The sequence below is a fragment of the Polypterus senegalus genome, chromosome 12 (assembly GCF_016835505.1).
Source record: "Polypterus senegalus isolate Bchr_013 chromosome 12, ASM1683550v1, whole genome shotgun sequence".
NCBI lineage: Eukaryota > Metazoa > Chordata > Cladistia > Polypteriformes > Polypteridae > Polypterus > Polypterus senegalus.
In genome coordinates, this window is record NC_053165.1 from 112,525,330 (window position 1) to 112,541,693 (window position 16,364).

General features: G+C 38.9%; 1 protein-coding gene across 15 annotated transcripts in view; it reads left to right on the forward strand.

The window, feature by feature from the left end:
* The window catches only part of mef2aa (myocyte enhancer factor 2aa), a 534,066-nt gene that overhangs the window by 469,571 nt on the left and 48,131 nt on the right, over nucleotides 1-16,364 (forward strand). For 10 of the 15 annotated variants that reach the window (XM_039773273.1, XM_039773279.1, XM_039773284.1 and 7 more), the window contains one exon: nucleotides 3,179-3,238. The exons of the other annotated variants lie outside the window; for them this stretch is intronic. In XM_039773273.1, coding sequence (XP_039629207.1) covers nucleotides 3,179-3,238 — 60 coding nt within the window. The remainder of the gene's footprint in view (nucleotides 1-3,178; nucleotides 3,239-16,364) is intronic. 15 annotated transcript variants of the gene reach the window in all.

Sequence of the window (16,364 nt, forward strand, 5' to 3'; positions counted from 1 at the left end):
AGTCTCAATTTCTGTTGAGACATTCAAATGGTAGAGTCAGAATTTGGCATAAACAGAATGAGAACATGGATCCATCATTCCTTGTTACCACTGTGCAGGCTGGTGGTGGTGGTGGTGTAATGGTGTGGGGGATGTTTTCTTGGCACACTTTAGGCCCCTTACTGCCAATTGGGCATCGTTTAAATGCCACGGGCTACCTGAGCATTGTTTCTGACCATGTCCATCCCTTCAAGACCACCATGTACCCATCCTCTGATGGCTACTTCCAGCAGGATAATGCACCATGTCACAAAGCTCGAATCATTTCAAATTGGTTTCTTGAACATGACAATGAGTTCACTTTACTAAAATGGCCCCCACAGTCACTAGATCTCAACCCAATAGAGCATCTTTGGGATGTGGTGGAATGGGAGCTTCGTGCCCTGGATGTGCATCCCACAAATCTCCATCAACTGCAAGATGCTATCCTATTAATATGGGCCAACATTTCTAAAGAATGCTTTCAGCACCTTGTTGAATCAATGCCACGTATAATTAAGGCAGTTCTGAAGGTGAAAGGGGGTCAAACACTGTATTAGTATGGTGTTCCTAATAATCCTTTAGGTGAGTGTATATTGTTAATACTGTGTTCATCTTCTGTATATATTTTATTTTACATAATTTTATATAAGCTATTTATATGTGTGTGTTGGTATATGTGTGTTCATGCATGTATAATTTTTTTTCTTTCTTTTTAGTAATTCCTTATCTGGCTTTTATTTCTTACTGTTAATTCTTAGTCTGTGTAAAGTGCTTTGGTCAACTTTTAGTTGTTTTAAATTTTCTATGTACATAAATAAAACCATAAAACCAAATGACTTGCCAATAAAATGTGGCCTAAGAGCAGGAAAATAAATTAGATAAAGTAGAAACTATAAAGAAATAACAATAGTAGTAGAAGAAAAGAAAGTAGGAATAGAAAGATTAACAAATACATTCTTTCTTTAACCCACATCAAGAGCAATGTTTATTTTTATTTATTTGTTTTCCTTTTATTAATGAGCATGATTAGCTTGGTTTGCATCAAAGTGGCACATTGTTTCTTTTACCTCATTGTTAAACTGCCAGTTAACAAGATCTTCAAAGCTATGACTTGACAAATGAATTCTTCTTTTCAGGTGAGGTTGCAGACTGTTTGCTTCAAGTAATAGGCCCTAAAATGTACATTATAATGTAATCATCTATGTCAGACCCTTAGAGAGGGGATGAGAAAGAAGGAATTGAGTGCAAGCTGTAGCATGAGTGTTAGCAAAACTTCTGCAGAGCAGGCATGTGGTCTCACCTCTCTCCTCAGTGTTAACCACAACCAGGCCCTATCAGGGGTACAGATGCATTTAACAACTTCAGTATGAAAAAAATAAAAAAGTTGCTTTTGGTGAATGTGCACTGCTTCACAAAAAAGTAGCCTATTAGTGTGACACAGTCTAACAAGCTATTTGACTGAGTGATTGTTCAGGCCAACACTAACACACTGTGTTATACTTACAGAACAAGAACGTAATAAGTGCGTTGAAAAATTAACTATTGTATCATCTTAATCTGCGTAATATGCCTTACACTTGCTACAATAAAAAAGCAGGAGCTTGAAAAAGGCACTTAAATTCACATTAAATCAAACTAGTATTGACTGTCGAATTGGATAGACTGCTACGGTATATATACTGTGTATTTCAAAATGAAAGCAGAATTGAAGAAAAGATTAGACGAAAACAGTATTTTCAGTACTTGGTCTCTGATTATGAAAATGACTGGAAGCAAATGAAAGGCTGATGTTGGAAATGGCAATTATATTGAAATGCTGCAGTGGAATCTTGTGAAAATATAGAAAGAATGTTTTAATGGTAATTTTACAAAAGCATTAACAATGCATGACAATAAGAAATGCCATAATAGTATATGTTTATATTTTATAGACCAACAGTAGCAAAATGTACTACCATCTGATTATTTTTACCATTTCTAGGCCACATTTAGCTGAAACCTATGATAGCAGCATTAAATCGAATACAAGGACCATGCCTGGGCAGCAGCACCACTCTAACAGAGGACACAAAAACTCATAGCAGACCAGTTTGGAGTCACCCTCTAACTTAACCAGCACATATTAAAGAAATGTTGATTGATTGATTGACAAGTCACTGAAATATTCCTTGTTTCTGAAATGCTCCTGTTTTTCTGTATCAATCTTTATGCTTATGTACAGAAATTATCTTTCCTAAACCATAAATATGTTACATTCGATTCAAGAGGATTCAAGATAGTAGGATCAAAATGTATATCATATTTGTTGTCCTCCTATGTAGCTGTACTCTAATTATTGAAAAAAATATCAATTTATTCATGTTTTGAATACCCTTGGAGAATCAATCTTGACCCCATCATGTCCTTCACATTTACTGATGTATTCATACAGAACAATTTAAAGCTGTCATTTAACTTAATATGCTTCAGACAATCCGGGCAAAACCATCCAAGATATGGGAATATATGCAAATTCCACACAGACCATACCCAGGCCATGATTTAAATATGAAACATTGGAACCGTGTGACAAGAGGGCTAGTTAACTGTAGTTTACAATACTGTAAACAATGTCACCTAAAGTAATAAACATTTTAATAATACAGAAATACTGATATTTGCATTCCTTTATCGTTTTTATTCATAACTTTTTATTTAATATTTTTCATTAATGGGAAACTAAAACTAATGTTATTAATGTTCAGGTTTATTGCTATTCTTTTTTGACTCATTACAAAAAAACTGAAGTCCGTGGGAACAAATATTTGGTATGTTGTACATTAAGTGCATGGTGCTATCACTAATGAAGACAACTTTATATTTGTGATATTATGTTCTGGTTAACACACTCTGAACCTTAACACATGCAGTTTTATTGAGGTTAGGTAAAGGGAGGTTTGTTGCATTCCAAATTGCAGCTATCATTTTTTTCACAATGAAAAACTAGTGTGCTGTTTTCCGCTGTTGACTCCATTTTTGCTAATTCCTGTTCTTCATGGTTATGCTGATTCTGACATTTCTGTGTCTGTAGGGAACTTTATTTGCTTTTTTGATTGGGTGGGGATCGCTTTGACAACTTTCAATGGAGTTAATAATATTGTTTTGTGCGTCTCATTAGGTGGTATGCTGGGTTCTGCTGACCTCACAATGCCAAACGGTGCAGGCTCCAGCCCAGTGGGTAAGTCCATAAGGAAGAATTAACTAGTTTTGAATACATTAGCAAGATTGTCATGGAGATATAAATTTAGAGGTTGTAATTGTGTATAATGCATAGGGTTATGTACCATGCAAAAGCTACTATAGATTACCCCTAAGAGGAGCTGTGGAACAATTTAGTATAATTATAGACATGCCAGGCTACTTTCTGGACTTTGGGCATGGTGCAAGAGTCAAGCTATCTTCACATATGTTTTCATATATCTCCTTAATATATGTTGTCACAGTAACAGTATGAGCTGACTTTGAATTTACATAGTCAGTAGGCAGTAGGTTCCCCTGATGCCCTGAACAGTAAGAGTATCATGCTGACCAGTTAGGGCATCATCTCAATGAGATCATACAGTCACATGGTAATGTTTGGGAACCCCTCTTAATTCTTTGGATTTTTGTTTATCTTTGGCTGAGCTTTCAAAGTAGCAACTTCCTTTTAATATATGACATGCCTTATGGAAACAGTAGTATTTCAGCAGTGGCATTAGGTTTATTGGATTAACAGAAAATATACAATATGTATCATAACAAAATTAGACAGGTGCATACATTTGGGCATCAGTACTTAGTTGAGCCTCCTTTTACAAATATAACAGCCTCCAGACACCTCCTATAGCCTTTGATGAGTGTCTGGATTCTGGATGGAGGTATTTTTGACCATTCTTCCACACAAAATCTCTCCAGTTCAGTTAAATTTGATGGCTGTTGAGCATGAACAGCCTGCTTCAAATCATCCCATAGATTTTCGATGATATTCAAGTCAGGGGACTGTGACGGCCATTCCAGAACATTGTACTTCTCCCTCTGCATGAATGCCTTTGTAGATTTCAAACTGTGTTTTGGGTCATTGTCTTGTTGAAATAGCCAACCCCTGCGTAACTTCAACTTTGTGACTGATGGTTGAACATTATCCTGAAGAATTTGTTGATATTGGGTTGAATTCATCCGACCCTTTACCATAACAAGGGCCCCAGTCCCTGAACTAGCTGCACAGTCCCACAGCATGATGGAACCTCCACCAAATTTGACAGTAGGTAGCAGGTGTCTTTCTTGGAATGCGTTGTTCTTCTTCAGCCATGCAAAGCGCTTTTTGTAATGACCAAATAACTCAACTTTTCTCTCATCAGTCCAAAGCACTTTATTCCAAAATGAATCTGGCTTATCTAAATGAGTGTTTGTGGCTTGAGTGCAGAAAGGGCTTCTTTCTCATCACCCTGCTCTACAGATATTCTTTATGCAAATTGCACTGAATTGTTGAACGATGTACAGATACACCATCTGCAGCAAGATGTTCTTGCAGGTCTTTGGAGGTGATCTGTGAAAGTTGTCTGTAACCATTCTCACAATCCTGCGCATATGCCACTCCTGTATTTTTTTTGGCCTGCCAGACCTGGGTTTAACAGCAATTGTGCCTGTGGCCTTCCATTTCCTAATTACATTCCTTACAGTTGAAACTAACAGTTTAAACCTCTGAGATAACATTTTGTAGCCTTCCCCTGAACCATGATACTGAACAGTCTTTGTTTTCAGATCTTTTGAGAGTTGCTTTGAGGATTTCATGCTGTCACTCTTCAGAGGAGAGTCAAATGGAAGCACAACTTGCAAATGACCACCTTAAATACCTTTTCTCATGATTGGACACACATGTCTATGAAGTTCAAGACTTAATGAGCTAATCCAACCAATTTGGTGTTGAAAGTAATCAGTATTGAGCAGTTACATGCATTCAAATCAGCAAAATTACAAGGGTACCCAAATTTGTGCACAGCCAGTTTTTCACATTTATTTAATTTCATACAACTAAATACTGCTTCAATAAAACTCTTTGTTCGGAAAACACCCCAGTACTCAGATGTTCCTAGGAAATGAAAGACATACCACTGTTATCTTTTTTGTTGAAAGTAGAGTAAATTATAATGCAGACTGAGAGGATTTCCCAAACTTTTCATATACCATACCATACCATACCATATTTATTTGTTGAGCTTAAAAACACAGCATTACAACTGACCAAAGCGCTGTACAGTTACAACAAGCAGGACTAAAAGCAAAATATTAAAAATAAACATTAAGAGAGAATTAAAACAGAGATACTAAAAACAGGTCAAGGGACCAAATAAAATAGAGAAAATAGCAAAAGACAAGTGGAAAATGAAACAGGTTAAGAATTAAAAGCCAATGTGAAGAAGTGCGTTTTAGGCTTAGATTTGAATGTGGCGACAGAAGCGGCTTGCCTAACCACTAAGGGCAGGGAGTTCCAGAGCCTGGGTGCACAGACGGAGAAAGCCCTTTCACCACGAGCTTTAAAACGTGCCTTGGGAACGGTTAGGAGCAGCTGATCTGTGGATCTAAGAACACGAGGGGGATTGTGACAATGGAGCAAGACACTCAAATAGGCGGGGGCTAGACCGTTTAATGCCTTATAGGTTAGGAGGAGAATCTTAAAATCGATTCTGAATCTAACCGGCAGCCAGTGAAGGGTTTTCAAAATTGGTGAAATGTGTTGGATTCTGCTACTTCCAGTTAGAAGCCTTGCAGCCGCATTTTGAGCCAGTTGGAGTCTAGAAAGTGTGGCTTTACTGATACCAAAAAGGCAGGAATTAGAGTAGTCAAGCCGGGACGTAATGAATGCATGAATTACTGATTCCAGGAGGTGGTTAGAAAGAATAGGCTTGAGTTTGGCGATTCGCCTTAGATGGAAAAAGCAGGATTTTACTGTGCTGTTGACTTGAGCATCCATTTTCAGGAACGTATCCATTTTGATTCCAAGATTGGAGACAGACGAAGTTACTGGAATGGGAAGAGAAACGAGGCCAAGGGGTGGAGCCTGTTTGCAGTCGACTGTATCTCCCTTAGTAGTTAATCGTTACAAACCTCAATTGTATTTTAGCTTTACAGGCACTTGCTCTCTGCATCCATGAATTGGATGAGTAGATTTAAAACTGGATGGATGAATAAAATAGATCCATTGACCTTTTGCAGATATGGCTGGAATCATTATTAGATAGTGAAGCTTGAGATATAGCCTAGTAGGTCTGGACTTCCACTTTGTTATTAGTATTTCATTACATGATAAAAGAAATTTGATTGCAGCCAATGCCACAATGTTTTCGAGTCTAATTACAAAGATATCATCCCAGCAAGATCTTTTTGAATTACACATAATTATCAAGAAGTTTTCATTTTACACAAGACACGCTCCAAATGGATTTAGAACAACATCTGAAATGGAATTTGTTCCAGCTTGGCTTTAATCATGTAAGATTTATGGTAGGGTAGCATCTTGCCTACCCAATTCTAGATCTGTTAATAACTGATCCAGCTATATGTTATCTTTTTGTGCTTTTTTGTTGTCCTGCACAACCTAATTACATAGGAATACTTATAATTTAAACACAGTATTCACAAAAGGACATGAATTGCTGCATTTAATAATTTGGCTGCCCCAAACCAATTCTGAAGTCTGCATTTACACTGTATATTTGCATTTTGAACTCTTTAGTTTACGTACCTTTTAGTTTGGTGAAGAAATGTATATATTCATTCGTTTATTGTGTTCTATTGTAGCACTGTGACTTTTTCTGTGAATCCAGGAGACAAAAAACAAACGTTTAATCAGTTAAAGTGATTGGTGTTGACTAGGACTTATCTGAGTTACAATTTGTCTCTTAATACATGAGCACATTAAAAGTTGGAATTCCTTAACAAACTTTTTTTACAAACATACTGGAATGTCAAAAGACCCACCAGATGCACTGCAAAATTGCCACCATCAGATCATCTACTGAACCAAGCTGTGTCCTTGATTCTGCTGTATCTATCTGTCTTTGAAACATATATTTAATCAAGAATTTGGTAAAACAGAAAATAGCAGAGGTCATCTGAATTGGATAGTTTTTGTATGTCTAGAGGAAAAACAAGTATACAGTTAACCACATGGATTCCCAGGTAAGCAATACAGCAGTTAGAGCTAGATGCCATCAAAGTCATTTGCACCTTTGGTTAGAGAGTGATGGACCACTTCCTGACAATGGTTTCCCAAGCCTTTCATGTTAAGATACAGGTGTTCTGGTAATCAGTGCCATGTGATGTGATAGTGAGTTCAGAAGCAGTTTTCCTTGCTCTTAAAAAGAAATTAATTTTGAGCTTTGTTTGTGGGTTCTCACTGTCTTTTGTTCCGTCTCTGGCTCTTTGGACAGCAACATTCCATTTCAATGTTTTTTTTCCTGTTTTTGAAAGGAGGCACTGTCCTGCTTATCCTGTGACATCTCATCTTCTGTTGTCATTTTTTTACTCAGGCTTTTTATTGATTTTTTGTTTTTTAATGGACTGCATTGAACTTTTCTAAATTGCTCATTTTACTCTTCATATTGAGGTATTTTTTCTGTTTTAATACATTGATACATTTGTTGTAGGGTAGTTTATAATTTTGCGTACCATTAAATAAATAACATTTAGAGACTCTTAGATAGATGCATAAAACAAAGCATCAAATATTTAAAGGTTCATGGCCTAGCACAGGGGCCCTCAATCACGGTCCTGGAGAGCCGCAGTGGCTGCAAGTTTTTGCTCCAACCCAGTTGCTTAATAAAAAGCACTTATTGCTAAAGTAACACTTCTGCTTCACTTTAGTGATTTTGAGCCCTTATTGCTTAATTTTGTCTTAAACAGCTATTTTAATTGCTCCTTATTATCAATAACATGCAAATGACAAGAGAGAGCAGCATTTCTCCATTTAGCTTATTTACATTTACACCTGTGTGTATTTAACTGCACTATTGGGTTTAATTAAATACTTGGAAGAAAAATGAAGAGAAAAAAGTGAAGGACTGAGAATTACTCGTCCATTTTAGCCTTCAAATCATTTGCATGATAGAAAGGAAAAGAAAATCTAGGATATGGGAATGACCTGACATAGCAGAGTTAATTTAATTTCACAGCTTGTTAGTGCTTTATTGGCAAGAATTGCTTTCTAATTAAGCAACCAGGTCAGAACAAAAACCTGCAGCCACTGCGGCTCTCCAGGACTGGGATTGAGGACCCCTGGCCTAGCATATAGTTTAATAGCACATTTTCTCATGTTTTATGTTCTGTGTATGTTTGAGAATAATCATCCAGAGATCCATCCATTTATACACCCATCTATCCATCCAGTCTATACTCTCTGTCCACTTGAAGATCATGAGGAATTAGTTTTTTTGCTGGCATTGGGCAAAGAGCAGGAACAAACCCAAGACAGGGTGCCGGTCTTTTCCAAGGCTATTATCAGCATACAAATAGAAATAAAATTGCATTAAAGGAACAATTTTTAATTAGAGTACATCATCAAGTCAGTGAAACTTCTGGGCTGTTGATCTGGTCAGTAGCAGAGGGGATTGTTAATCAGTTTCAGCTACATTGGTGTTAATGAAATTAACAACAGGTGCACTAGAGGAGCAATAATGAGATGACCCCCCAAAACAGGAATGGTTTAACAGGTGGAGGCCACTGACATTTTTCCCTACTCATCTTTTCTGAATGTTTTTTCAGTAGTTTTCCATTTGGCTACTGTCAGTGTCACTACTGGTAGTATGAGGCGATACCTGGACCCTATAGAGGTTGCTCAGGATGGCACATCAATATGTGCCATTGCCAGAAGGCTTGCTGTGTCTCCCAGCACACTCTCAAGGGCATGGAGGAGATTCCAGGAGACAGGCAGTTACTCTACGAGAGCTGGACAGGGCCGTGGAAAGTCCTTAACCCATTAGAAGGACCTGTACCTGGTCCTTTGGTCAAGGAGGAACAGAATGAGCTCTGCCAGAGCCCTACAAAATGACTTTCAGCAGGCCACTGGTGTGAATGTCTCTGACCAAACAATCAGAAACATGATGGTGGCCTGAGGCCCAGATGTCCTCTAGTGGACCATGTGCTAACTGTCTGGCACCATGGAGCGCGATTGGCATTTGTCATAGAATACCAGAATTGGCAGATCCACCACTGGCGCCCTGTGCTTTTCACAGATGAGAGCAGGTTCACCCTGAGCACATGTGACAGATGTGAAAGGGTCTGGAGAGGCCGTGGAGAAACATTATGCTCCCTGTAGCATCGTTCAGCATGACCGGTTTGGTGGTGGGTCAGTGATGGTCTGGGGAGGCATATCCAGTTTCTATAGGCTAGACCAGGGGTGGGCAAACCTTTTGGTTCAGGGACCACATTTACTTTTAAAATTTGACAGATGGGCCGGGCCAGCACTAGATGCATACATATCAAACATAAACATAAAAAAGGCATTACAGTGTTAATATTTACATTCACTTTTAGTGGGAACAGTGTTGTTGATCACCCTTTTTTGCCAGTGCATCAAAGTCTGGTGTTAGTTTTGTTGTGGCAATTCCCAGAACAGATCTGAGGTGTTCATTGCTCAACTGGGATATGTGGGGTGCTTTGTTGGTGTTCATCACACTAAAAGTCTGTTCACACACATACGTAGAGCCGAATAACACCAGCATCCTCTGTGCCATTTTCTGCATGTTTGGAAATTTGGCTGCGCTTAATGAAACATAAAACTCATCCAGTTTAAGAGAGTTAAACTTCTCCTTTAAGACGGTGTCATATTGGAGATCAATCAGTTCCAACTGCAACTCCTGTGGCACCATTTCTGGGTCCTGTGTGAAGGGACATGACACCAGCTAAAGTGACATGTAAATTTTTCCAAAATCAGAGAACCGACGGCAGAATTCTCCATGCAGGTCGTCCAGTGATTTCCTGTATTTTTTCACAAGTCGAGGGGCCTCTTTCAGCGTAGCCAGTTTGGGGAAATGAACGAATGAGTTGTTTGACATTTGCTTTGAGAATAAAGCTAGCTTGGTTCTAATGCACAAACTGGTCTTTCCCTTGTAGCTTCACGTTCAGCTCATTCATGTGTGTCAGTATGCCCACAGCAAAAGCTAAATCACAAAGCCAATCTGTGTCACTCAGCTCAAGAAAATCGTCAGCTTTCTCAAGTTCCTCCAAAAATGAGATAATCTCCTGTTTGAGCTCCCTCACTCATCGACAAACTTTCCCCAAACTTAACCAGCGGACATTGGAGTAGTAAAGCAAGTCCTGGTGATGAGCGTCAATTTCTTCAAGAAACGTAATAAACTGACGATGCTTAAGTCCCCTCGCTCGAATAAAGTTAACAAGTTTTACAACTGGCTTCACTACGCAGTCAAGCTGCAATACTGATTTACACAGTGCTTCTTGGTGGATTAGGCAGTATAATAAAATTACCTCCTGCTCAGGGTTGTCCTCCTTCATCCTCTCCTGGATTCTTTTGAGCAACCCAACGTTTTTTCCAGTCAGATTTGGTGATCCATCTGTGGTAACACTGGCGAGCGTACTCCAAGGTAGCTTGTGCCTATTGATGACCCCCGACACGCTGTCATACAAGTCCTCTCCCCGCGTTTTCCCCTTTAGGGTTTCCATGGCCAAAAACTCCTCCGTTATCTCAAAATTGTCATTTATCCCTCTGATAAAAATTAAAAGCTGAGCGGTGTCCTTTATGTCATTACTTTTGTCCAGTGGCAAGGAATATAATGTAAATGACTCTGCTTTTTTGTTTAACTTGCTAGCTAAGTCTTCGTCAATTAGCTCAACAAGGCGAGTCCCTGTCCTGTGTGATTAGCTAATTTTTTCAAATTAGTTCTTGCTCTCAGGTCACAAGATACCTGCTGTCTCTACCATGCACTCTTTGAGAAACTCCCCTTCGAAGAAAGGCTTGCTGGTCTTTGCTAATTTGAATGCCAGCACATAACTTGCCTTCGTGCTTGATTCTTGGATGGCAGTTTGTCGGATAAAGGTTTTGCTGAGCCTGCAAACTAGCTGCCAACCTCGGAGCGGTAGCCATCCGTTCTTGTGTTGAATGGTTGTTAGAGTATTTAGCATGCTTGGTGGAAAAGTGACGGCTGATGTTGTATTCCTTTATAACTGCAACGATTTCTTGGCAAATAAGACATACAGCCTTTGACCAGACTTCAGTGAAAAAGTATTTAGTTGTCCATTCCTTATTAAACACTCGGCACTCACTGTCAACTTTTCTTTTCTTTGGCCCACTCATTGTTGCAGATGGGTTCAGAGCAGTAGCAGAGTAATAACGAAGAGTAACCCGTATTCCGCAAAATCAAGTAAATGTATCACTGCGCCTAATGTGCCACCTGGTGGAACGCTAGGCATTACAGGACAAGGTCAAATGAATGCAGTCATAATTATGATATGATTTGATTTGGGCAATTTTGTACCAATCTTCGGCGGGCCGGATGTGGCCTGCGGGCCATAGTTTGCCCACCCCTGGGCTAGACAAAGGCACCTTGACTGCCATTAGGTGTCGGGATGAAATCTTTGGACCCATTGTCAGACCTTATGGCTGGTGCAGTGAGTCCTTGGTTCCTCCTGGTACACAACAATCCCTGGCCTCATGTGGTGAGAGTATGCAGGCAGTTCCTGGAAGATGAAGGAATTGATACCATGGATTGGCTCCCACGTTCGCCTGACCTAAATCCAATAGAATACCACTGGGACATTATGTTTCAGTCCATCCAATGCCACCAGGTTGCACCTCAGACTGTTCAGGAGCTCAGTGATGCCCTGGTCCAGATCTGGGAGGAGATCCCCCAGGACACCATCCGTTGTCTCATTAGGAGCATGCCCTGATGTTGTCAGGAGTGCATGCAAGTATGTGGGGGCCATACAAACTAGCGAGTACGATTTTGAGTTGCTGCAATGAAATTTTGGGAAGATGGACTAGCCTGCCGCATCATTTTTTCACTTTGATTTTTGAGGTGTCTTTGAATTCAGCCCTCTGTAGGTTGATAATTTTCATTTCCATTAAACAATGTGGCATCCTTTCATTCCTAACACATTACCCAGTCCATAACTGAGGGGGATTTGTTTTGATTGGTTACATTCAGCCATTGTCAAAAAGAAAGTTAACCTCACTCTGATGGCAAATGATTAAAGTAGAAAAAAGCTAGTGGATTACACTTACTTATAGGTTGATTTACAATTTAAAAAAAAATCTGGAAGTAAACCTTTTTTACAGTAGAAATTTACTTTGTGTTGTCATCCACATAGAGCTAACATGTTAATTGTTTGATATGAAAGAAACAAAAAAGCAAAAGAACTTTCAGAAGGAACTTTGTGTTATGGCTGTCTCGTTTACATCTTGAAGTATACTGAAACATGTATGAAGTTTTAAATATACAAAGTCAAACTAAACCATTTTTTGCCCCCATTCAACATACAATAGTATTAAACACACTGCAGGACTGTCATCTTGCATTTGCACATTACTTCCTGGAACAGCCTATTTGTATTTTCAGATGAATAACAAAAGGTGTTGTTTTCTTTTGTCTTTCCAAATCACTGGTATGATGTCAAACACCAGTGCATGATCACAAGTATTACAGTCACTACAGTGACATCACAACAAGAGAAGCGTCTTAAACCTGAGCCATAGAAGACCAGGATACCATGAGGAAGGTAAAATGAAAGGCAACACATATACAAAATAAAACAAAAATCTATACTAATAAAAGGCAAAGCCCTCACTCACTCATCACTAATTCTCCAACTTCCCGTGTAAGGTAGAAGGCTGAAATTTGGCAGGCTTATTCCTTACAGCTTACTTACAAAAGTTAAGCAGGTTTCATTTCGAAATTCTACACATAACGGTCGGCAACGTCCACCATGTTGAACTTTCTTATTTATGGCCCCATCTTCATGAAATTTGGTAGGCGGCTTCCCTGCGCTAACCGAAACCGATGTACGTACTTATTTCGATGGTATGACGCCACCGTCGGCCACCATATTGAACTTTCCAACGTCACTAATTCTCCAACTTCCCGTGTAGGTAGAAGGCTGACCCCATCTTCACGAAATTTGGTAGGTGGCTTACCTGTTCTAACCAAAACCGATGTACATACTTATTTCGGTGGTATGACGCCACTGTCGGCCGCCATATTGAACTTTCCAACGTCACTAATTCTCTAGCTTCCCATGTAGGTAGAAGGCTGAAATTTGGCAGGCTCATTCTTTATAGCTTACTTACAAAAGTTAAGCAGGTTTCATTTCAAAATTCTACGCGTAACGGTCATAACGGTCAACAACGTCCGCCATGTTGAACTTTATTTATGGCCCCATCTTTACGAAATTTGGTAGGTGGCTTCCCTGCGCTAACTGAAAACAATGTACGTACTTATTTCAGTGGTATGACGCCACTGTCGGCCGCCATATTGAAATTTTCAACTGTCTTTGTTACTTATTGGCCCGTCTTCAAGAAATTTGGTACGCGGGTTCCAAATGCTAACTGAATCCTACTTACGTACATATATACGTCCATAGCCTGCAGCTCGGTCATCGTGTGAGGCGGCGTTGGGTCCCCCATCCCAATGCCTCCCACATTGTTGGCTGCCTGCCTATATAAGGCCGTCCGTCGCTCCTGTCTCTACATTCCCTTCCTTGCTTCACCACGGGATTCACATCTCCCTGCTGATAACTACAGCCTTTTTATTTAATCCACAGCTTCTCCACTGTTTTATTGTTCATTTATTACAATTGTAGTTATTGTGTAGGTATTTTAGACTTACTTTACATTGTTCAGGTACCCATTTCCTTTATCATTCCAACCGTAACCCCATTAACATGTCTATCGAGGTGATCACCATTAATCAAAGAACTGTCACTTACAGAGTGGTTTCCATGCCCGGAGATTGCACCTACCTTTTACATTTTATTGTTACATATTGTACGGCCATATCAGGCTCACTGTTGATATCTGGAGGAACATTGTGTCTAATGTATTGAATGACTGGGACAGGTTCAAGGTGTGGACTGATGACGGTACAGGAGATAATTATACTACACAGGAGCACTATAAGAGTGAAATGCTTAAGCCCTTCACCTATTGATCTGCATGTGAGTTGATGGCTGCCGCTGAATTGTTCGGTTGTCGCTTTCAAGTGTACCGAAATGACCAAATATTTTACACCTTTCGATAACCGCCAATGCCTCTTAAAAATCTTAGATTCACAGGTGACGATTTCAGTAGTGGACACTTTGATGTTTATGAATGTTTAAACTCTTAAAAGCTGGATGTGAAGTTATCGATGAAACCGGTTGTATACATACAATGCTTGACAGATACCGAATGTCTCTTCAACACAAGTCCTACAAAAACTGTCGTAATTGAAACAAACCATGAAACTCAAACCGATTATGACAGCAGCAATCCAAGCTGTGAGATTTGAAACAAGATTACTGTTCACATGGCCAACTGTACGTTGCATGCTCAAGAGTAAACTCAGCGCACAGTTTGGTCATATTACAACCGGAGGGCCGAACTCACAATGAACTCTCAATGTGGTATACAAAGAGATCCTTAACAAATAATTATTGGTATATTTTCCCTCAGTTTAAAAAGGTTTAATTTTCTTCTTAATAAAAATTTTAAGGCAGTACTTCGCCGCAGCGAAGCGTGGGTATTTTGCTAGTTTTAAATACAATGTAAAAATGCTCTGAAATAGCTGTCGAAGCCATCTACCTGGAGCCAGCTCACTTCACAGTGTTGAGTGTATTAGTGTATTTTCCTGTTTCTTCTTGAAGCCAATATTTATAATGTGGTGATCAAATAATACTACTTTAGTGGTTTTATTCATTAATCTTTAATTTTATTACTTTTCTGCCATTTTATAATTTTCATGAATAAAAAATGATGTCTAAAATTTCCCACTACTGTTTTTTTCTTCTTGTCTGGAATATGCACAGAATTTCATAAGAGGCAGTTTGTAAAATAAAGAGGTGCGTGAGTTGGCAAAAAATATTCATATTTAAGAAACATGATGGCTGGATAAAGTTAAATTAACCTGGAATATTGCTTTACGGCATATTCTGTCCTGAAATAGCCAGGAAATGAGATGATGCCATGGCCTGTGCATATGAATTACAGCCTTAACTGACCTCTGGTTTTTTACAGTGATTTACACTTTGTCTTCTCAGTGCTATTCCAATTACTTGCAGTGTTGAGCAGCACAATTGGTTGAAACCCACACATCTTTCTTGTTTGTGTGTGAAACTGTGACTATTTAGCGTTTACAGTGAATTCAGAAAATATTACAATTTCAAATATAAGAGCCAATTCATGCCTAATATTTAAGTCCCTCAAGTCCAAAATCAGATAGCTTGCCTGTTGTGCCTAGTTTTTCAAGGAACTGATTGCTAAATCTTTTTAGGAGAATACAATTCACAACAGTGTTTAACCTAAAGTAGCATGTGTACTTCTACTATTACTCAGGATTTTTTTTAATAAAGAAATTGAACTTGTATGCAAAACTGCACACACACTAGTGTTAGAAATGGCTAGATCCACAAGTGTTTTTCATCTGATAGAAGCTGAAACCTCAAGGATGCAAATATCCAACTTAAGTATGTACACTGTGTTTACAATTATTAGGCAAGTTGTGTTTTTGAGAATTAATTTTAATGTGGAACAAATACAGTGCTATCAATCAATCCATAATGTTGTTAAACCTGAAACCTGAATGTTTTACAAAGGAAATGTGATTGTGATCATTCTCAGGGGAATACATATGTGTACACAATTATTAGGCAGCTATTAGTGTGCAGAATTATTACACATCTAAAGGAAAAATTTCCCATCTAACTTGTTTATTTGCATCTGTTAAAGTGAGAATAATAAACAAACAACCCAAAATGTATAAATAAATATTTCTGACATTTAAAAAAAAAAACAAAAACAGGGACCATTATAGCCACCCTTCTTTTCAATAACAGTCATAAGCCTTCCATTCATGGAGTCTGTCAGTTTCTTGTTCTGTTGACGATCAACTTTTCGAGTAGCAGCAACCACAGTCCCCCAGACACGGTTCACAGAGGTGTACTGTTTCCCTACCAAATAAATCTCCTGTTTAAGAAGGGCCCACAAGATCTCAATAGGGTTTAGGTCAAGTGAGGAAGGGGGCCATATAATTACTCTTTCAAATTTAAGGCCTTTCCTTGCTAGCCTCGCAGTGGAGTACTTCGATGTATGCAATGCAGCATTGTCCTGCATAAAAATCATG